Genomic DNA, 22511 nt, shown 5'->3' on the forward strand with positions numbered 1-22511 from the left:
ATGACTTTTTTTCTATTGATTACTCATGCCATGGAGACTAGAGTTCAATAATATTTTTAGTTTTTTGTCACATTCCTAAGACAAAAATGTGATAACGATAAATTTACCCCCATTCGTTCCGGATGGGGACCCGTTTCGAAACGGGTCCCCATCCGGAATCAATGGGGGTAAATTTACTCAAATCAAAATTTTGTCTTAGGAATGCGACAAAAAACTAAAAATATTATTTAACTCAAGTCTCCATGGCGTGACTAATCAATAGAGAAAAAGTCATTTTGGGGGTGAACTACTCCTTTAACACATCGGGTGCCCACGAGGTGTCTACACGCCAATCTCTTTGATGTCTCTGGAGGCCCACGACGCGTTTGACGCGTTTTACAATAATCTATACTGTACTGTAGTTACTGTACATTGCTACCGCAATGAAGGCTCTACCACGGTGATCAAACGACAACAATATGGGAAAAACACTACATTTCCCAAAATGCAGCGCGGTACACGTGACCAGGATGTGCAGTCTCCTTGCAGCCAATCACAAGCTTCTGTTCCTATCCTGCACTGCACTCTATCGTCCCCTCGCAGGCTCGCACGACCCGTATGTATCATGGATACTAGTATTTTCCCAGTAACGGAGTCTTGGCGGAGATACACGTAACATGGCGGATTCTTCTCCTAGTCTAGCTTTTTCAATCACCATGTTCAATGCGCTGTCCTTTCTACCTACCGTGACACAAACGCTGTGGCCCAGGTTTGATAAAAAGATGTCCTGACTGAAAGAAAACTTTATCGTAAAAATAAACAGGACATCCGTGGATTACATTTACTCGTATCATGGATACTATTTCCCAGTGACACGGCGGAGGTAACGTAACATGGCGGATTCCTCTCCTGGTCTAGCTTTTTCAATCACCATGTTCAAAACGCGAACCTTTCTACCGCCCGTGACACACACGCTGTGGCCCAAGATTGGTAAAAAGCTGTCCTGACTGAAAGAAAAGATCATTGTGAGAATAAACTGGACATACTTGGATTACATTTACTCAACGTATTACGGATACTTTTTCCACGACGCGAAGGTACGTAAATGACGTGTTGCCATGGAGACGATGGGCCCCTGCGAGGGTAAACCCTGAATTAACGTGGGCATCCGATGTGTTAAGAGCCAAAACGTGATTCCAAAAATGTCAATGCTAACTCGTTAGAGAGCTACAGTACTACTCTGCTTTTGGGCTGCCTGTTTTTTTTTTTCGTGCCACTAGGTTGGTAAAATGCCGTCTCTGGCATTTTGGGATGGAAGTGCTGATGTTTCACCCTACTCAGCCATAGTCAAGTGTTTCTATAGTTGAGTGATGCCCCGTACTGGGGTGGCAGCTCCACTAATGAGCTTTTAGCCTGTCAGGCATTGGAGAGGCAGACCAAGCAGGGTCTCTAGAAGTGTGCAGACTGTGCACACAGTCAAGCACCCAAAGGTACAAGAGCACCCCGCACATAGAGGTTGTGTGTGCGCCACACAAATACACATCCCCTCAAACTGCCTGCCAAAGACTTCCCTTTAATCTTATCAAAGCATCCCCATCAGGCTGCATGTCCTTCATGCTGTTTGGCCCGTCAGCATTTTCACCGACTGCAGGAAGTCAGTGTGTGTGTGTGTGTGTGTGTGTGTGTGTGTGTGTGTGTGTGTGTGTGTGTGTGTGTGTGTGTGTGTGTGTGTGTGTGTGTGTGTAGACCTGCATCCTAGAGGCATTCGAGGATGAGGCTAGGAACTAAGGTCAGAGCGTAAACAAAACAAGAACGCTGGCTTTTGCTACCTAGTCCTTATGCTGTCTTACACAGTTAAATAAAATATAGCAGTAGCACATAAAACATTGTTACATACCTGTTTGTGCATCTCAATATTGAGCCCATAGGACATCTCGTAATACTGCAAAACAAACAAAAACAATCGATACGAGTCAATGATTTCACTGATGTACTTCATCCTTATATTTACCGAATCACAGAGGTAAATAAATGGTAAATGGTAAATGGTGCATTTATAGAGCGCTTTTTATCCAAAGCGCTTTACAGAGATTGTGCATTACATTCACCCATTCACGCACACATTCATACACCGGTGGCGGAGGAAACCATGCAAGGCACCAACCAGCTCACCGGGAGCAGTGTGGGGTTCAGAGTCTTGCCCAAGGACCCTTCGACATTAACTCAGGGGGAGCCCGGATTCGAACTGGGAACCCTTCGTGCTCTAATAACGGTTTCTCTACCCCTGAGCTATGCCGCCCCCCATGTAAATAGATGTATACTAAACAAAGAACAGCATTATCCTGGATGATTGATCTTTATGGACAGCTCTTTGTTTTCCCCGTTTCAATTATAAATTGAGTTTGTGATTCTGACTAAATACTCTCCGCATTTATTTTATTACACTTACAGCTCGATACAAGGTCTGCTAAGAGACTTTTAAACCCCCAAAAGCACTATGGATTGTTTCCATTGGGGGTCCTTTGTACTCAATTCATCAAACAGTCTAAGAGTACATGGACATAATACACTCAAGATACCTTGCGGTGACGGTAAAGAATACCAATCTACTGATGACCTCTATCAACTTTGAACCCCGGAGTGATACAATAAAGCCTTGTAATTTGTCTTGTTTATCAAAGACACAACACACAAGGCTGCCATTGGTAAAGTCAACACCCCCCCCGGTTCTTTGAAGAGAAAATAATATTTAACAAACGTACCACGACGTTTGGTTAAAGTCATTCCTTCCGTGGACAAACAAGATAAGCATAGCAAATGTACACCACCATAACAGTTTGTCCTTAGTTACATCACTTGTGTGAGATATTGGCTTGGGTTGTTTTTTTCCCCACATACACACAAGAGAATTACTTGCATTATCCAGCAGTTACCTTTGTGGCAGTATAACTGTCGCAGCCAAACAGTAAATACAGAGGCACAGATTCACTGATTTTGATTAGATTAGTGGGGATCATTTGAACCGAATGTAAGATAAATACGAGTTGCAATCATGTGAATTCAAGTACCACCGACAGGCTAACGAGACTATCAATAGGACTATTAAATACAAATTTAAGTAAATACAAACACAAAAAACAACAACTAAAGAGCTACAAATCTAAATATCACACTTATACTTGGGGGGGGGGGGGGGGGGGGGGCTATAGGGTGCGGCAGGCGAGGTACAAAAGCAAAGCCCCAAACTATAATAATGCATTTGGTGAGTCCAATGTCTGCCGGCCCCCCTATGGATCAATTTGAAATGATAACCCCCCCCACACACACACACAATCCTTACCCCTCCCCAAACGGTCTGAATCACACACAAAGCCAGCAGGCCAGTCATTAACCCCCAGGGGGTCATGGGTAGAGGGTTGTTGTATGTGTGGGAGCAGGGGTCATAAAGAAGGCCCCCGGAGCCACAGAAGGTAGAGAGGGGGTCATGGGTTTTTTTGTCACACCCCACAATCAGCGGTCTGACGTTTGACCCCTTGCTGTGGTTTCGCCCCACCCGACACAGACAGCACACACCTGCCCCCACTGACCGCGCACTTCAATAACCAAACCAGACATAGGAGTTATTCAACAATACTCAGCGGGGACAAATGCTATAGCCTAGAATGACCTCTCTACAAAACATGTTTTGCCATCATCTGTGATATTTCAATTAAAGGGCAGCATGATGACTCATGATGCAAAATGCATCATCATTCATGCTGAAATACTAAAATATCTCAAAACACAGATTGAACACAAAAAATAACTCAGGATTGTGTTGATCTTGTCCCAAACAACAATAAAATAAGATCTGGTTGTCCCAGAGGTGAACTGGCTCTTCAGGGGATACTTCATCCCCCCCAAAAAAAATCACATCCCATGAAGCTTTGAATTCAGGGATATTTTTTAGTTTTTAGTCACATTCCTACGCCAATAATTTGATGATCGGACCATCGGTCAGTAGGAGGCTCTGCAAGTCTTCTACCGGAGACTCCGCCTGTCATCAAATTATTGGCTTAGGAATGCGACAAAAACTAAAACATCTCCATGGACTCAAGGCTTCATGGGGTGTGTATTTTGTAGAAAATAAATTAATTTTTGGGGTCAATTACGTCTTTTAAAGAAAGGGCAAGTTTTTTCAAATTGTGCATCATATCAGTCACCATGCTGCAAAATGCATCATCATTCATGCTGAAATAGTAAAAATCTCAAAACACAGATTGAACACAAAAAATAACTCGATTGTTTTGATCTTGTCCCAAACAAGAACAATAAAATAAGATCTGGTTGTCCCAGAGGTGAACTTGCCCTTTAAGGCTTCAAATGAAATATATACAAGTCTTTCTTGTGGTTGTTGTTCCGCTTACCATGACATAGTGGCGCTGCATCTCTGTCTTTTCATTGGCCAGTTTATCGTACTCCACTTTAAGACTTTTGAGAGCGGAAGAGAGGGAAAACAGTGATTAGGCTTAATTATCCTTGCTTAATTAGCTTAACAAAGCTACGCTAGATCAAGTTATATCAAAACAACGCCCTAGGAAGCAAATAACCATAACAAAGTTGTACTGTTATGCAAATGTCTAGAGTGACACGGCCGTGTTACTCTAGACATTTGCATAACAGTACAACTTTGCATCTAAACAGTTATGCAGGATTAGGTCCTCTGTACCTTTATAGGCCTACATACAGAACGCTACAGGCTTTAACAAGAGCCAGCTTCCTCTTTCTCATTCTTTTCAGGAAGTTAAAGTCATTTAGTCATTACCTGTGGTACTGGGCCTGCAGGAACTGAAATTCGTCTTTGATCCTGTCACATGACTCTGCTACAGTGAACTTGAAGCCAGGCTGTCCTGGCTGGTGTGGTGCCTGAAATGCAAGATTGAACGTTGTTATGTGGTTGTCGGGTGGAAACCTTGTGTCCAAAACCTTTCGTTTTGTATTTATCATTTTAAAAACGATAACTACTGTGAAAACTGCCGATCTACGGGCACACGACGCGAGGTGTTGTGTGCTTGTAGATTTGCTGTTTTTACTAGTTTTGTGCGACGGTCTTGTATGACGAAGCAGGGCTTTAATTTAAACAAAAACAAAAAAAAAGTGCTAATTTGAAACTTGGAAATATGAGGTTTCTGCACGACAGTGACGATATATTTTATCAACGGTGTAAAGTAACTAAGTACATTGACTCAAGTACTGTACTTAAGTACAGTTTTGAGGTATTCTTTTTACTTTCTTCAGTACTCTGCTACATCTCAGAGGACAGTATTGTACTTTTACTACACTACAATTACATAAACACCTTACTTTGCCTACTAGTTACTTTGTAGACCCTTGTAACCCTTGTGAACTGCACAATGAGTACTTTCACTTTTGGTACTTCTAAGTACATTATGCAGATACTTTTGTACTTTTACTCAAGTACATTTTGAATATGGGGATTGTAACAGTATTTCTACATTGCCGTATTGATACTTTCACTTTGTACTCAAGTAAAACATGTGATTACTTCCTCCATCACTGCATGTTATATAGACCCTATAGACTACACATAAATAATCATAGGTAGAAAATACAATAATCGACCACGCCCTTCTTATTCAACCAAACCGCACAACACACACAGACACATCAACAGTTCTGTATGGGCACACAGGGCACTACTATGGAGTCAGCGCTGCTTTTTATCGGTTACAGCTCTTTTTCTCCTCCTTTTTTCGCGTGAACTGGATCCCCCCCACATCCTCCCTCCCTCCCTCCCCCATGTCTGAATGGTGGTTTGTCAGTGTGCATTGCTAGGAACCCAAGCGTTCCCAAGAGCCCTGCCTGGCGGCCGCTTTCATAATGGTGGGGGAGAAGCAAACTATCACTCAACACCGTGTGCGATGACAGAGGCGGGTCATTGCATCCGTCCTCAAAGCACGTCGGAGGATGTTAGGAGAGAGAGAGAGGGGGTGGGGGGGAAGAGAGAGAGAGAGAGGGAAATCATAACCTCATAGATTTCAGTGCATGTGTGCGTGCGTGCGTGTGAGTGTGTGTGTGCAAATAAATAATGATAAAAAAAACGCCAATTATGCCAGTGGCGTGCAGATTGCAGAATGCAACTACTGCACTGGGGAGGTTAGTCAATTTATGGAGGAGGGAGAGGGGGGGGGGGGGGGGGGGGGGGTTGTACAGTCACACATTTCTATCAAATGTTCCAGTCCCTTTTATCAGGATGGATCACGGACGTTGAACGCCTATCATCATCAGTTTCTGTTAACCAGCAGCAGCAGCAATACTAACTCGACGTGGTGGTGCGAACATAAACAGCAAGGTGTTGTAGTAGTAGATCTGTCTGACAAGCTAATTAGGCATGGGTTTTGTAAAGGGCGGGTGAAATTTGCATACATTTACAGAATAGTGACAAGCAACGGAGCTACTTACCGGATGCCGGCCTTGTGGATACATGTCGAATCCTTCTCACAAGGGAATTGTTGTTGTTTTTTTCTCTTGCTTTCCCCGTATAATCCCAATGAATGTGCGGTAATCACCGCCACCCCTCCCTGTGTAACACGCAGGATGGCGGCGGAGGACAAAAGCCCTGTTCTCGGCTACGAGGGCGCACACTTCCACCCCGATCACTGGAGCCCTTGTCCTGTATATCCTTCACTGTAAATAAATAAACCAGGGGGAGGGGGGGGGGGTCACAAGGCGCGTTGTTTATTTACTAAAGTAGCTGCATGCACAGGCAACAACTAAAAGCACTTAAAATCGCCATCAGTTAATTCAATTTTGACCTGAAACGGGGTGATTAAAACATTATGGAAATAAGCTACTTGGATTTTCTGTTGTGAAACAGCAAACTATAAGCTAATGCGTCGAGGACAACATTGTAACATGTTCGATCCAATATAGCCTAGAGAGAAAGTTGATCATTTTGATTGCTAGCACGCCCGGTCATAATTTTATATATTATTACTCTCCCAATTTCCCAGAATTGGGATGCCACGGTTAATAAGTGGTTAATAAATTAAGAGGTTGCATACAATAAAACGCTTGTGTAAATCATACACGGGCATCCGATTGCGATGAAAACAGATTAATCTGCAAAAACCCAAGAGTTGGGGACAATATGCATAAAATGACTGAATCCGAGGTTAAATGTGAACACTAGGGGGGGTGGCGGTTGCCATCCCCTGTTGCCCCCCCAGATCGACGCCCCTGCCTTCTCTCTTTCTCTCTCTTTACCTTTGTCTCGATTGATCCTCCCCTCCGCTCTACTCGGCCAACGTTTAGTAGTAGCAGTATCCCTACTATGTATATATTTATATCACAAAGGCTCGATAATATCCTTGGCTTGTTGTAACCTCCTCCTCCACACAGAAGAACGACAGCTTCTCCGTGTCAAAAATAAAGTCCGTCGTTTTCATGGAGAATCGTTGTTGTATCTTCTTCTCACGAAGCCCTTCTTTGAAAAGAAAAATAACCCCCAAAAATAAGAAAGAAAAAAGACCGTACGTGGTGGTGATCCCCGAGCAGCCTCCGCCGCGAGCGACCTGCTGCTGGAGAAGAAGGAACGCGTTTTTCTCTGTTCAGTTTTCACTCCTTCCTTCCTATCGAGAAGAAGAATTAAGCCCTGGGTTTTTGGAGACCACATACAGCTCCAAAAGGGGTCTTTATTTGGTCCTCGAAGTGTAGATAAACCTCCCGTTAAGTCCAAAAGGCGGAATTTTCGCGAGGAAATGGGTTTAGAATCGTCCAAGTACGGGCACGGTTGTCGGTTGGTCGTTGCGAAATGTACCAATTGCTTTTGCGTTTGGTTTACCTCGTTTCTCTCCGTCGCTCGCGCTGGCTGTACCACACACACACACACACACACACACACACACACACTGCACTGACACCTTCGTGGAACCTGATTGGTTGGTACACCCCCCCTCCGGCCCGGTGTACCAACCAATCGGGTTCCACGAAGGAGTTTGGTAACGATTGACCAATCAAGCTGCGGTATTCCCACGTGGGGACCCGCAGTAACCCGACGTCCCGATTGGACCGCGGCGGTGCATGTGACCTCGTGTGTGCTCGCCATTTTGGAACTGTGTGAGCTCTCAGCTCGCGCCGTCCAGCAGCAACACGTTCAACAACTTGTTCAAAAACAACGGCGATAATTCATCTCTCCGTGTGATGCAAATTGATGCTAACGCGTGTGTTCTATCACACACTGCTGGCTCCCCCAAACAGTGGGTCTGGGCCCGTTTGTGGGTCACCGCCGACCATTTTTTATGGGTCAAAGTCCAATTTTCATTTCCTATTTCCTAACCTTGTATCTCCAAGTTTCCTATTCCTGTATTTACCTACTGTATGTTTTTATTTTTAAATTGTTTTACCCTTTTTCTCCTGACTATAGCCTACCTACTGCATAGTACTGTGTTCTATCCGTCTGTCATTCAATGTTATATGAGATACTTCAATGGTTTCCTATGGAAATAAGCTTAGTCTTTTCTTGGATCTCCTTTTAGTAGACCTTGTACCAGTGAACTGTACCGTCATGAAACTGTACTTTTTCCTATGCAAACTTCTAATAAAGTCTTCAATCATTAAATTGCAAGCTTGTAGATCTGCTATTTTCACTAGTTTGATTCATCCCGGACTCCTGCATGGGCGAATGTGTGATTTCTAGAACCACTGTTCTATCTTAGTGGCGTGTGAACAACCATAAATGTAAAACAAAAGTTTAAAATTCTGACTATTTAGGCTGCAGACTAAAGGCTTTAAACGTGTCTGTCTGGTTTCCTGGATCGCACCACTAAAGCCATTAAGGCCAGTCTATTGGATTTGACCTTGATCGATCATGCCATGAGTCTGACATAATAGGGTTTGAGTTTGACAGGGAGGTTGTATATTTTGGGAGAGACACTATACTAAAATATTAGTCATATAGGCTATTAACAGTCGGAAAGAACCAGAAATGCATGTTAGCCTAATCGTGATTCGTGAACACCACTAAATGTTAAAGAGAAGTCTTTTTTTGTTGTTGTTTTTGGATTGATTTGAATTGATCGACCTACATTTCTAACGAGACCTCAAGCATCTACAAGCTTTCATATCAGCACCGCTAGGTAGTAGACTACAACACGTCTGCGCCTGAGGAGATCATCAGCCTATCACGTGTTGCATGCTCACCGTGCTCTCGCCCCCACGTGGGGAGCTTATTCCCTTCACCGCGCTTGGTCCAATGGCGTTGCGGCTGTCTCACTCTCTGGCCTGCCATTGGTCCGCGGCAGGAAAAGCTGTCACTCAGGCTCCCCAGTTGTCAATTAAACCCACGTTGGGTTCGGCGCTGACAAATGCCTGTGCTACTCTCCCTCCTGCCTGCGAATAGTGCCTGGAATGGCTGCTTAATTAGCTTCGAATGGGTTTTCCTTCCAGCTCAAACAATCTGTCACTACCATGTGGTAAAAAGAGCCTTGCATAAAACAAAAGCAGGGGGGAAAAAAAGCCAGTAGGGGCTAAATATCAGTTTGATTCCCCCCTCCCCCCTCGAATACATTTGTAATGCAGCAAAACAAAGCTTTTTTTTTTCTTTTTTCTTTTTACCTCACTCAAACAATGGCTCATTTCAGTCAACAGTTTATGTCCTTATATTGATCAAAATATATATGAATGTAGGCTATACATTTGATTGACCATCTAATTGCGACATCATCTCATCTAGTCCTACACATTTAAAGAAAATGCATTTGCCTATATTGTTCAAAAACAAATGAGCCTACACATGGCAACTATTAAACATCTCCTTATCCCTGAGAGAGTTTGTTTTAATAGCAGTTGAAGTGGATAGCTTTCACTTTTCCAATGGCTTCAGTCTCTAACAACATTATTGATTATACTCCCTTTCTAAGTTTTAAATAAACTTGCTGAATTTACATGACAGAAATTAATATAGAAGTTAATATAGGCCAGTCTCACATAACAACATTATTGATTATACTCCCTTTCAAAGTTTTAAATAAACTTGCTGAATTGACATGACAGAAATTAATATAGAGGTTAATATAGGCCCAAATACTCGCTCACACTCCCACCTAGTAGGCTATCAGCAATACATTATTTGGCATGTATTCTCTAAATTGGGGAGAGAAAAAATGGTTAAAAAGCAAAATAAACAAATAAGTATATATCACTAATTCAGACCAAAATATAGGCTATTTTAAGAGACAACTACACTTATTTTGGTGTTAATGACCCCCTTGTGTCTGGATTGTGTCTGGTTTGCCGATGTGTGAGGTAATTTTAACTCAGATAAATGGAACCAAATTTGGTTCCATTTAGACTCTCTGGGTTAAACACTTGAACCCTATAGCGAATCATTAGGTATACTTTAATTATAATTTGTTAGGTTCTGCAGACGTTGCAGCTCATTAGCAGGTTTGCACTACTAGGTCAGACCACCAAAAGCTGATGGGTGAGAAAATGATGCTGGCAAACTGAGCCAACTATTAGTCAGGGGATATCTTCAGAAATAGTGTCATATCCTGGAATAAATTCCTTACCAAAAAAAATCCTTCACCAATGTGTTTGTAAAGGTGTCTAGTAACACATCTCACAAAGACTGAAATTCAGTTTTCCTAGGAGAATCCGTGACAGCTGCTGAAAGTTGGGATCCCATTAAATTAACTATACAGGATAAAACACACCAAAATAAATATGCTTTAAGTAGCATCTGAGGGGACAAACTAGGTTTTTTTTTTTTCATAATTCTGAATCCATTGCAACCATTTGTTTTGCACAAAAAACATTCCTTGGGGTAAAGGCGGCTCCCCCAAAACTTTGAAAAGTGATGACTCATCACTAAACCATATTTTTGTGGGGCGGTTTTTAGCCCAAGGAATGTTTTTTTGTGCAAAACAAATGCTTACAATGGATTCAGAATCATGAAAAACCCCTAGTTTGACCCCTCACATGCTACTTAAAGCATATTTATTTTTGATGTGTTTTATAGTTAATTTAATGGGACACCAACTTTAATCAGCTGTAACGGATTCTCCTAGGGAAACTGAATTTCAGTCTTTGTGAGATGTGTTACTAGACACCTTTACAAACACATTGGTGAAGAAATGTTTTGGTAAGGAATTTATTCCAGGATTTTTTAAGATATCCCCCGACTATACCACTCAGCCATATACTATGTCTGTCTGTGGAATGGAAGTAGCCTTGTATTAACCTTAGTTCTCAACTCAATGAGCAATCAATAGCCTCTTGTCCGTGGTTGCGTTGGCAGAGAATGTAATGAGGTGAGCCAGTGCTTGTGATTTACCATCACACTGGCACAGGCTTCAGTGGGTTTTACTTGAAAGCATATTGAACCTTTGGTAGAACCTTGGGTTGTAACTTGTATAGGTAGGTGCCTGGGAACAGGCACGTGCACACATGGGCATTCACCAAATATTAGAATATTCAAATATCAAAGTCACTATTCTACGTTGTTCACCGAAGTCGAATATTCGCTTCTTTTTTCTTCTTCTTTTTTTTTATTGTTTTCTCTTTGAAAAATATATAGTTTAGAAAGCTTGACTAGATAGGAAGTCATAAGAATGAGTTGTCAATGCCCCTGGTGGATGAATTTGTTAATGCTCTATACCAGGGGTTCCCAACCCTTTTTAGGCCGTGACCCCCAAAATAAACATATTTGAACTGGGGACCCCCACTCTGACAAGCACTTGGAATTGTAGCTATTACATTTAATGTGACTCGGTTCCACAGATAAATATTGTGAAAATAGCCGATCTACATGCGAGGCGTTGTGAGCATGTAGATCGGCTATTTTCACAATGTTCTTCTCTTGCTTACTTAATATTTAACAGTTTGTCCAGTCCTGTCGAATATTCGACTATTCGAATACTTTGAATACTAAAAATGACTATTCGTGAATGCCCTAACGTGCACACGTGAGCCCCTGCCCTTTTACCCATCTGTAAAAAGTTCCCTCTCCAGACCTTGAATGCAGTTTTTACTGTGGTGAGAGAAATGCAAATGCCCTCTTTCCATGCCATAGCCACCTGAAGCTAGCAAGAGAATTGCCTGGTCCAAACTCTCCTGAACTTGAAAGCAGCATCTTATGTTGAACGAATTGCCCTCTCTGATAGAAATCCATGCTGTATGCCAAATCTCCAGTATTGGCTTAATTACGCTTAGGCTATTTTCGGTATCAAGCACCGAAAATAGCCTAAGCGTTGTGAGCTTGCGGAGGTCTGCTATTTTCGATATTTTCACCAAAAGGCCATTTTAGAAATGTCAGCCCCGTGCCTCTCTAACATTCTCTGCACATCCCTGCCTGGGAATGATATTACTCCAATATCAATGATACCAGTATAGGCGATCTATAGGTGGGAAAATAATGTACTTGCAGTATCAGGAGTTTTAATTAAATTGTATATATGTCACGGTTTGTTAGAGAAACAGGACGGTCGAGAAACGGAGCACTCGTCGTGCAGCACGGGGCGGAACGGAGCCGCTCGATTGTCCACGACATTGCAAGCGGCGCGCAGGCCAGCGGACCTTGGTCCTGCTCTTCGCCCCCGAGCACCGCAGGTGCGAGTGGCCGCGAAGAGCGGGCCAGGGCCGCGCGGCCGGCGGAGCGCCGCGCGAGTTACGAAGCCGTGGTGAATGCAATCGTTATATTTATGCCCAGGCCGTAAGGCCTGGGCAAGCCCACGATAAACGCCCTGTCCAAGTGACTACAATGGAGCTAATGGCTAGGCTAGGCTAGGCTAGGCTAGGCTAGTAAATAAAGAAAGAGTCGCAAACGAGTGACGTCAGCGCCTTCACTAGTGAATGGCTGTCGCATTATAACTCTATGGGCTGTCGTCGCCACCTGGTGGTGATTGGTGTGTGGTGAACGACAAAACAAGCGCTCTTACATAGAACGTCCTGAGTTACCCAAACATCCGGTAACATATATATATAAGACCTTTATCAAGATAAGAGTATATAGGCTTAAATGGAAACTCTCCTTTTGTTTCCTTATACTCACAGAGCACAGAAGTAAGAGAGTATAAAAATCTCTAGGATCTTTAGAAGTGCCCTTTTACACTCAAGTTACCAGTAATACGCCTCAGGGCGAAAAGGGCGAGGTAGCTTGTCGCCCTGACGCGTCACAGTGATGTGGACATCAGGGATGTGGAGATTAGGGATCTCCATATGGGCATAAAAGGGATTTGTTCCCCTGACATCACACAACTCTCCATATCTCCATATATGGGCATAAAAGGGATTTGTTCCCCCTGGCATCTCAGGGATCTCTCTAATAGGGCATCTTAATATTGATGACAGGGATCACAGTGAAGCCAGAGCGTGATGTCAGAGCGGCAAACCCATCAGTAGCGTCGCGACCCCCCGCCGGGCCCCAATGCGAGGTTTTCAACAAATTTTTACGGTCTATGGGTTTGCCCATAGAAAAAACGTGTATACGTTCACATCTACACATCTACACGTCTACGGACAACCTGTGACATTTCTTATGGTAAACTGCGACCTTCGGTCGCGATTAATGTGTGATGTGTCTACCCAATGTTCTATTAAAGTGCAAAAGTGTTATTACAGTGTTATTACAACAAATATGTTTATGTCAATTTAGGGCCTGGTGCCAAATACTCTTGCAAAGGACAGGCATGTCGAGTGTGGCCCAACAACAACATGACATGTTATAGTTCACACCGCAACCTTAATTTGTCCACTTTCTTATTGGTTGTATAGCTGCTGTTCTGGCCAGAATTATCCTGTCCTATCAATATCTGTCGATGAAGGCAGTAGAGACAGTCTAAAGGCCTCTCCATACTTCGACCGAAATGTTCGGTGAGTTGTGTTTTCCGACGTGCAAATTTCCGAAGTCCCGAGGGATATAATTGTATGGTAGAAAAGGACCTTTTGACCGAAAACGGCGGTTTCGGTCAAAGTATGGAGAGGCCTTTAGGGCTGTCACGATTATGACATTTTACATGACGATTAATTTTCTCTCAAATAATTGCGATTAACGATTTAATTGTGTTTTTGTCGTTGACAATTACATTTCTGTTTGGCTTTTAGGCTTTGAAGTTACACATGGTAGATATGACACATAACTTAAATACACAAAGAAATTACTGACATATTTGACAACTTTATACTTAAAAAAGAACATTGATAGTGGAAATAGCCGATCTACAAGCTCACAACGCGCCGCGATGCGACACGTTGTGAGCTTGTAGATCGGCTATTTCCACTATTTTGACTGGAAACGATTATGACGATTATGAAAAATAATCACGATTATGTCAAATAATCACGATTAGACGATTATGTAATACTTGTGACAGCCCTATAGACAGTGTTGTTACAAATATGTTTATTATATGTACCGTAAATATAGGGCATGTTGCCAAGTTCCTGAAGTTTCTCTCTCAACGGACTAGCACAGCGAGTGTGGCTCAGTAACAACCCGACATTCAGTGATGGGCAAGCTACTTGGAAAATGTAGTAAGCTACACTACTAGTTACTCTTGATTAAATATAGCTCAACTACACTACAAGCTATCCCCAGAGAAATGTAGCAAGTTACACTACAAGCTACAGGGCAAAAGTAGCTAGTTACATCAACACTACTTTTTTTAAATCAAGAACAACTTTCCACCAAACAAATGGGCAGGCAAAAGTTTGATCAGTTTGATCAGCTTTAAATTAAATGTATACCCCTCACTATTGTGGACACTATTGTAATGACTGGTCTATTTATTTATTTATTCATCCCGACCGTGATGGCCCAGGTACTTGGAAAATGTAGTAAGCTACACTACTAGTTACTCTTGATTAAATATAGCTCAACTACACTACAAGCTATCCACAGAGAAATGTAGCAAGTTTCCGTTACGCTACTTAGAAATGTAGTTAAGCTATGTAGCTAAGCTACTTGTAGCTAGCTACTGCCCATCACTGCCGACATTTCACATTGCACCATTGCCTACGAGCATAAGTTAGATATTTTCCAGTTTTGTGATGGTTGCTACTAGTTATGCCAGAATTGGAACAAAGTCTGTGACTCCGGTGGTCCATGTTTTGTGATTCCATGCAGTCTGCTTTGTTGACAATATGAGACATGCTTGTTCATTTTTGTCCATGCGATATGGTCTGCTGACTCTGCTCCATGGACAACACATTTCATTCCTACCGCATCTGAGGAGAGGAGGGGGAGGAGCTTGTGCAAGGACGCGCTGTGATTGGCCAGTAGCCAAACGCTCTCACCCAAACATTATTTACTATTCTGTCTCTATCAGGACGCAACTCAAACAGCACTGAGTCAGCTCAAGCGACCGTCACAATGTTCGGCGCGGCAACAACTCGCTCGACGGTGCCTCTCGTGGCTCAAAGTCGATTGAAACGGCGCGCCTCCGTGACTCGTCGCGGTCAATAGCGGTACTTTATCGGCCAAAATGGTAAGAAATGCAGTGAGGCACTTCCGTGTTGGGCGTGGCCTCTGCTCATATCCGGTAGGAAAAACCTGCCCGTATAGAAGACTGGTCCCATAAGGGCCACTGTAATTTAACGGAATACTTCACCACAAAATATATATTAATACATGGAATGGTCTTGAATATATGGAAAATTATAATTTACTTTCATTCGTAATGGCACGTATCCAGTCCTATCGTCATTACTTCCAAAACACAGCTCTTAAACTGACAAATGTACTTTTTAAATCACTTCTGGTGTAAACCGACCGCGTCATGATGCACAAGCGAGGAGCGTATCTGGGCGTGCCCGTGGGCTTCAACATGAGCTGAGTTCACACGTTCGCACAGGCGTGTGCGTACTGTAATTCATGCACGAGATGGCTTAGCCCAGAAGTGTTTTCTTTTAAACATTAAATATTCAGCGAAAAAACTGTGTTTTTGAAGTAATGACAGTAAGACACTTGAATTATACTCTTGAGAGCTGTGTTGGCGTTTATAAACAGATTCTTTTAATATAGTTTTGTTGTTTGTTATTTAATCATGGACCCCTTTTTGCATTATTTTTCAATTCATCGAGTACATCAAGTATTCCTTCAAATTCCCAGGCTGATTCGTGTTCCCAGTCCGCCCTAAATTGACATGAGGAATTAAGAAGCAATCAGCCTCCTTTAGCCCTTCTTCCCATTGCCCTTTACTTTGTTATACACATGCTCACATCCCAACAGCATTTTCACATGCCACATTATACAGAAAGATGGAGGCATGCCTCCTGGCAGAGATTTGTGGTCTTTTTTCTAGTTTCAAGCTTATAAAGGTTTTGGGCATGTTTTATGTGGATGGGTTGGATTTAGTATGCATGTCGATTCAACATGTATTTTATCTGTCATTGTCTGGAGGCTGATCATGGATACGGTGGGGTCTGTTGGGGGTCTGTTTTAGAAAGCTAAAAAGCACCCCTAGTGTCTGGAATGCCTTCCACACTCAATACACAACTGCCAAGTACAGTATATACCAAAAGAATCCACCAGCAAATTTGTAATTATTTTGCCTTCCCTTATACCCAAAAGTCCCAAATAGCATAGAGCCTACTAGTAAGACACCTCAGGGAGACAAGCGACCTCACCCTAAAGGGCGAGGTCGCGCCAAAGTGATGTGGACATTGATGTGGGATTTGTTCCCCCTGGCATCACAGGGATCTCTCTAACAGGGCATCATCAATATTGATGACATCAGGGAGCTCCATATAAGGGCATAAAAGGGATTCTGTTAGTGTGACATCACAGTGAAGCCAGAGCGTGATGTTTTTTTAAGCAAACATTTGTAACTCAAATTTTGCTTCTGGTGGGTCCCCCGTTGCCAAATACGTATCATTTTGGGGGTCCTTCACATGAAAAGGTTTGAGCACCACTGACATAGAAACATAGGTTTTTCAACCAAAAGAAAATCACGATTTAAAAAAAATAGCAGATCTACAGCTTGTATATCTGCTATTTTTCAATAGATAAAGTGAATCCTTTACCCAGGGCCCAGAATTTGGTGCGACACCCCTTGGCCACAGTAAAGCCTTGGTTATCATACGAATGGTGTCCCGCACTGAAAATAGGCATCTACAAGCTCACAACCTGTATCTCGCTTGTAGATCTGCTATTCTCGACGTGGGACACACCGTCGCATGGTGGAGTACAAAATAAGCCAGGATGTGGGTATTCTAGAGACTGGCATACCCCACCCCTCTGGCGACGGAACTCTGAACGCAAGAACCACATGCAAACAGACAGAATATGGCCTCTATCTATTCACTTCCATGGGGCTGCGCGACAGACACACACGCACAGACCCACTTTTCATACCCTCTGAATAGAAAGAGGCCTCCATTAGACGGCAACAAAGAAGTGGGCTTCACCTCCGGGAGGACAAGTGGGGCCCGTCCACCCCTTGTAGACCTCTGCACTGTTTATTGACACTGGAACCCCAGACGCTGTGAAACTCTCACCCTGAGGCCACTACACAAACACCGGGGCTATTTGCAGAGGTGGGTTTAATTCTTTGCAGAGTGATGATTGGCTCTTTTCACTCCATCTCTGCCCATGGGTTCGGGGCCACTGGAATCCTGCAACATGCAGGGGCGTCACAAGGGGGAGGAAAGTGGGACTGAGTTACTGGGGCCCAAGGCGGAGGGGCCCCAGTAACTTTAGCTATTGAAAAATAGCAGATATACAAGCTCACAGCGCGGCACCGAGTGCCGCGCTGCGAGCTTGTAGATCTGCTATTTTCGAAAAGTCGTGAAAATGTGCGCAAATCTTTGAATATGTATTTTTTTAAAGCGAACGTTTGTAACTCAAATGTTGCTTCCGGATGGGTCCCTGGAACTAAATATTTTGAGATGGGGGTCCGTGGCCAAATTCATATCATTTTGGGGGAATCCTTCACCTGAAAAAGTTTGAGCATCACTGACATGGAAACATGGGTTTCTTGCACACATTTTTACAATTTTTCAAAAAATAGCAGATCTACAAGCTTGCACCGCGCTGTGAGCTTGTATATCTGCTATTTTTCAATAGTTAACATTCATGGGGGGCCCGCAGTGAATCCTTGTACCCAGGGCCCAGAATTTGGTGTGACGCCCCTGCCTGCAACCTCCTGTACCTACACCCCCCCACACACCACCACGTCCAACCAGCCTCAAAATAAATATAACACATGTATATTTTCAATGGTTTTAGTGGTCGCTAAAGACTCAAATCCCATTTGTTCTGCCTGCAGTATCACATTCTCTGCTCAAACAAAATCCCCAATACCAAAACCACAACGTCTACAGCCAGCCGACACCGCTTCCAGGCCTCTGCAGTGCACCAGCATCTTGATATCCCCCCCCCCCCCCACACACACACATACACACACACACACACACACACACACACACACACACAGACATACATGCAGCACACACTGCAGAGTCCAATGCATTTTTTATCTAAGTCACGTGGTTTCATGTCGTTGCCGTGTCTCTCGCTCGAAGGCTGTCTTTTGGCCAAGAGACACGGCAACGGCAAAAAAACCACGTGACCCTCATTGACAATGAATTGGACCTCCCCCTCCTCCTCCACTCATTCTCAGACGATACGGAAAACGATAGCTATCGCAACTGTCTGTATACAGCGCGCCTCACACACACACCTTTTGTGTTTTTGTTGTTGTTTTTTAGGGACTTTAGTGTAAAAACCATGCAGGAAGGGCCATCACGGTAAGCCACGAAACTCTTCTCAAGACATGTTGGTTGTATTGTTGGGGGGGGAAATAGAAGTGTAGGATTCTGCTATGAAAGACTAACAGGCTGTCACCTTTCCTCTCTTGTATACAATTAGTTTGAGTATCAGGATCCATTAGACGTGGCGTAGCCTACTGGCTCGTCCATTCAGACGACCCCGCTTTTAACCACCCCTTTCCACCCCTTAGTGGAGCGGAAAATGAGGGCCTATTTCCGCGGCGGTCTGGTTGGTGCGGGTCGGTCATGGCGGTATTGTGGAGTGCCCGCTGTCTCTGGATTATTGACATGCTTTCATAGGCGAGTTCAGGCCATGAAAGGAGACACATTCCTGGCCACAATGGACCCAGTGTGTGGCGCGGGGGCCACGGACCTGAATAAGGCCCCTGAGTGTATCGCTGTGACTTGCCAGCCTGTAATCAATGCAAACAGGATGAAAGGGGCCTTATCAAAAGAGACAAATGCAGACATGAGCGGTGTCGCTGCACGGACAAAATAACAAAATGGCAGAGAAAGAAATTATAGGGGCTTTTTTGCTTGAAGCACCAACTGTCATCTGTTTCTTTGTTGAGCGGTGGTTACACCGTCTCCTATACGTGGCCGCATGTCTGTCTGTCTGTATGTAGCCTGCAGTACCTTTTCTGACCACAGTCACACATGTTAAGGGAGGGGCGCTGTTGTTCAGGCCAGCCGGCCAGGCACACTCACATTCACACATACACGCACGCACGCACGCACGCACGCACGCACGCACGCACGCACGCACGCACACACGCACGCACACACACACACACACACACACACACACACACACACACACACACACACGCAGCCTCCACCGCTCAGTTGCACGAGTGTGATTTTTTTGTGTACATTTGCTGCTTGTGTCTGTGTGTCTTTTGAGATGTAGAGAAAGAGGAGCTGCAACTTTGACACCCGTTGCACACGGGTGTCGTACACAAAGCATTGTTTGCATCGCGTTGTCACACCATGCTGTGAGCAATAGGCTCTATGCACAGTCAGCAGCCATACTGGAAATACATGTATTGGGTCATCTTGAATTTTGGGTCATGAGAATCGTCTCATTATAAGAATCGTGGTCCAAAAATAAACAAATTGTTCCGGCGCTATTGTCAGGGAGGTATCGTGCATGATAGTCAGTCACACACATATTTATTACAGTCAGTGTTTCTGGGGAAAATGGAATTGATGCGGCTGGGGTAACATTAGAGTTTTCTCGCCATCAGTTGATGCTTCATATCCATATGAGTCACTGGACGTGACACAGGTAGGATGTGTAAATTACGTCAGACTTCAGTGCGCTAATGAGGTTAGACTCACATAACCATGTATGGTAGTGATTGTTTTAGAGCTCCATATATGGAGGTTAGACAACACACTCCATATTTGGTCGTATAGCTGCATTAGGTTTTATATATGGAGTCGTAGTGACATGAGCGTGATGACTCATGCCTAAGATGAATTCACTAATTTAGTCAGGATTCATTGTGAAGGTCTGCAGGTCAACTGGGTGCGAGGCTCTTTAGAAGGATGGTGTTATGTTTGATGATTGCAGTCCAAGTGGCAGCTCTAAAAAGCAGGTCAAGATAATGACCCTCTCTTGTCCTTTAGCTGGCGAGTGAAAGGAAAGCTGCTGTTTGATGGTGAGTTCCCAGCACCACTTGCCAGAGAACAATTACATAAATCAGGGCAGTGCCAAGTACCCTTTTGGATTTCAGCTGTCACCATTGATGGCATGAAGTGGGCAGGTATAGGGCCTATAGCTTGGTTAGAAAGTGCTAGAGCTTACCTATTCTGGCTTGGCAGAACTAGCGAATAAATAATTATTTTATGTATTAATGGCAATGGCTGTTCCAAGTTGGTTCCAACGCCTCTTTCGATACAATTTGCTATGGTCACCTGTGCTGTTTTTAGCTTAATGCTATTGCTTACAGCATAATGAGCCACACGATTAGCTCGCCTAACAATCCTTGCACGATGTGGAACACAACCACATAGAATAACGCAATAAGCGACTAAAGGTCTCAATTTACGTATACAGTATTTTATCATGGCTGAGTGGCGTAGGTAGACACAAGGCGCTAGCTGAAAGGCATAGGAAGACTCCAGACGCCAGCCGATTGCCTCCGTCACATTTCTTTCGGTTCTTTCTTTGGCTTGTGCAAGCTCTGTAGTTCTGTAAACGTGGCAACTGTGAAGCCATAGTATTCATTACTTCATGATACCCTAACACAATTCAAACTTCCCAAAAATAAGGCAACAAAACCACGTTCAGGAAATATCTGATGCTCAAATACTGCATGTGACTGCAGCGCAGTCCATCGAAGGCTCATGACGACCCGTGGCGCGGCACAGATGCAATTTTTGATCGTGTGAAAACTGGAGCATCCATTTCTAAAGCTGATCTTTAGGCACGTTTACCGTAAGTCTTGTATAAGAGAAATGATGTCTCCTTCAAAAGACCTTCATTAATTACAGTTCTAATAATAGCTAGCTACCCAACTACAAAATCCCCAAATCTCTGACACCTAGGATCCTACTTCACTAATTAACATGTACAGAAAAACAGCACAATATACTTGACATTCAGCAATTGTAAAAAAAAAAATAATGATGGTGCTACTAATGTTGATATGAAAGGAAAAAAGGTCTGTAATAATACCACCACACTCTGACCCGTCTGGGGTCGGCATAGCTCAGGGGTAGAGAAACCTAATAGTTAGATGTAATAGTTAGATGTACACACATGTATGCAAAGCTTTAAAATGAGCTCCTACATAATAAGGATGTATGGTGTTAAACAGGACAGACATCCACCTTAGCACTAGCCTGTCAGATTCCACTGCAGCAGCAGCAGCACCTCCTCTTCTGGCTCCATCAATAAAACGTCATATACACACCTCTGCCCAAAGCAGGGACGTGCTGGGCCCCTGATTCAGCCCGGGAAAAAGAGTTGGAGAGGCCCTCATTGCGAGCTATAGAGAGAGATCTCTCTCTATAGCGCTGCTGCTACTCAAAGATTTGCCATTTCAGATCATGACAAGTGACAAGCCAGTGGGCCAATTACATGAGTTATATTTTGTTGTTGTCGGGTGGAAACCTTGTATGTCCAAAACCTTTTGTTTTGTATTTATCATTTAAAAAATGATTTAAACTAGTGAAAACAGCAGATCTACAAGCACACAACGCCTGTTTTCACTACTTTTGTGCAAACAGTTCATTTTTTTCCTAATGGCCGGCCTGGACCGGCCGGGAATGAACCGGCCGTTCGGGAATTGTCTCGCTTTTCCCAATGGCCAGCACGTCCCTGCATGCCTCTGCCCAAAGGGCCTCTCATGACCATAATCTTAAAGCAGTTCCACTTAGAAGTAATGCTGTTGTCAGTCTGATAATGCTGTCCTTCCATCCGTCCGTCCACCCACCTCCAACATGTTGACTTCATTTAGAGTCCTGCCATCAATGCTATCAGCTTTCTTCCCACTCCTAGCTTTGGTCCACTTGTCATCACTGGACCCGTGCGTAGCCTAACACAATCGTTATTGTACGCATTTGTACACCTACCTACCGACGCACCCCCACCCCCACTCTACCCTCCTCCTGGCTTGTGCCCAGCTGAAGTGACAGACAAAGCAGGTCTCCTACTTAAGGCTCTTCATGTGGTGTCAGCCCACTTGACATGTTTAACGGCACAGGCTAATCAGGAAACAGAATTATGTTTGTGTGTGCGTGCATGCGTCAGTCCA

General features: G+C 43.7%; 2 protein-coding genes across 2 annotated transcripts in view; one reads left to right on the top strand and one right to left on the bottom strand.

Annotated features, from left to right (window-relative positions):
- LOC308289095 (transducin-like enhancer protein 3-B) overlaps window positions 1-7718 on the bottom strand; it is a 68791-nt gene extending 61073 nt beyond the window's left edge. Inside the window, exons 1-5 of the mRNA XM_080730654.1 lie at window positions 7246-7718; window positions 6442-6666; window positions 4784-4884; window positions 4386-4449; window positions 1877-1921 (exon numbers count right to left, since the gene is read on the bottom strand). Of these exons, the coding sequence (XP_080586780.1) occupies window positions 1877-1921; window positions 4386-4449; window positions 4784-4884; window positions 6442-6465 (234 nt within the window). The 5' untranslated portion in view covers window positions 6466-6666; window positions 7246-7718. The remainder of the gene's footprint in view (window positions 1-1876; window positions 1922-4385; window positions 4450-4783; window positions 4885-6441; window positions 6667-7245) is intronic.
- Window positions 1-22511, top strand: part of LOC308289096 (alpha-taxilin-like) — a 621916-nt gene that overhangs the window by 366992 nt on the left and 232413 nt on the right. The gene's annotated exons all lie outside the window — the stretch shown is intronic.

Source organism: Nannobrachium achirus (genome assembly GCF_963921795.1).
Source record: "Nannobrachium achirus genome assembly, chromosome: 7".
NCBI classification, from domain to species: domain Eukaryota; kingdom Metazoa; phylum Chordata; class Actinopteri; order Myctophiformes; family Myctophidae; genus Nannobrachium; species Nannobrachium achirus.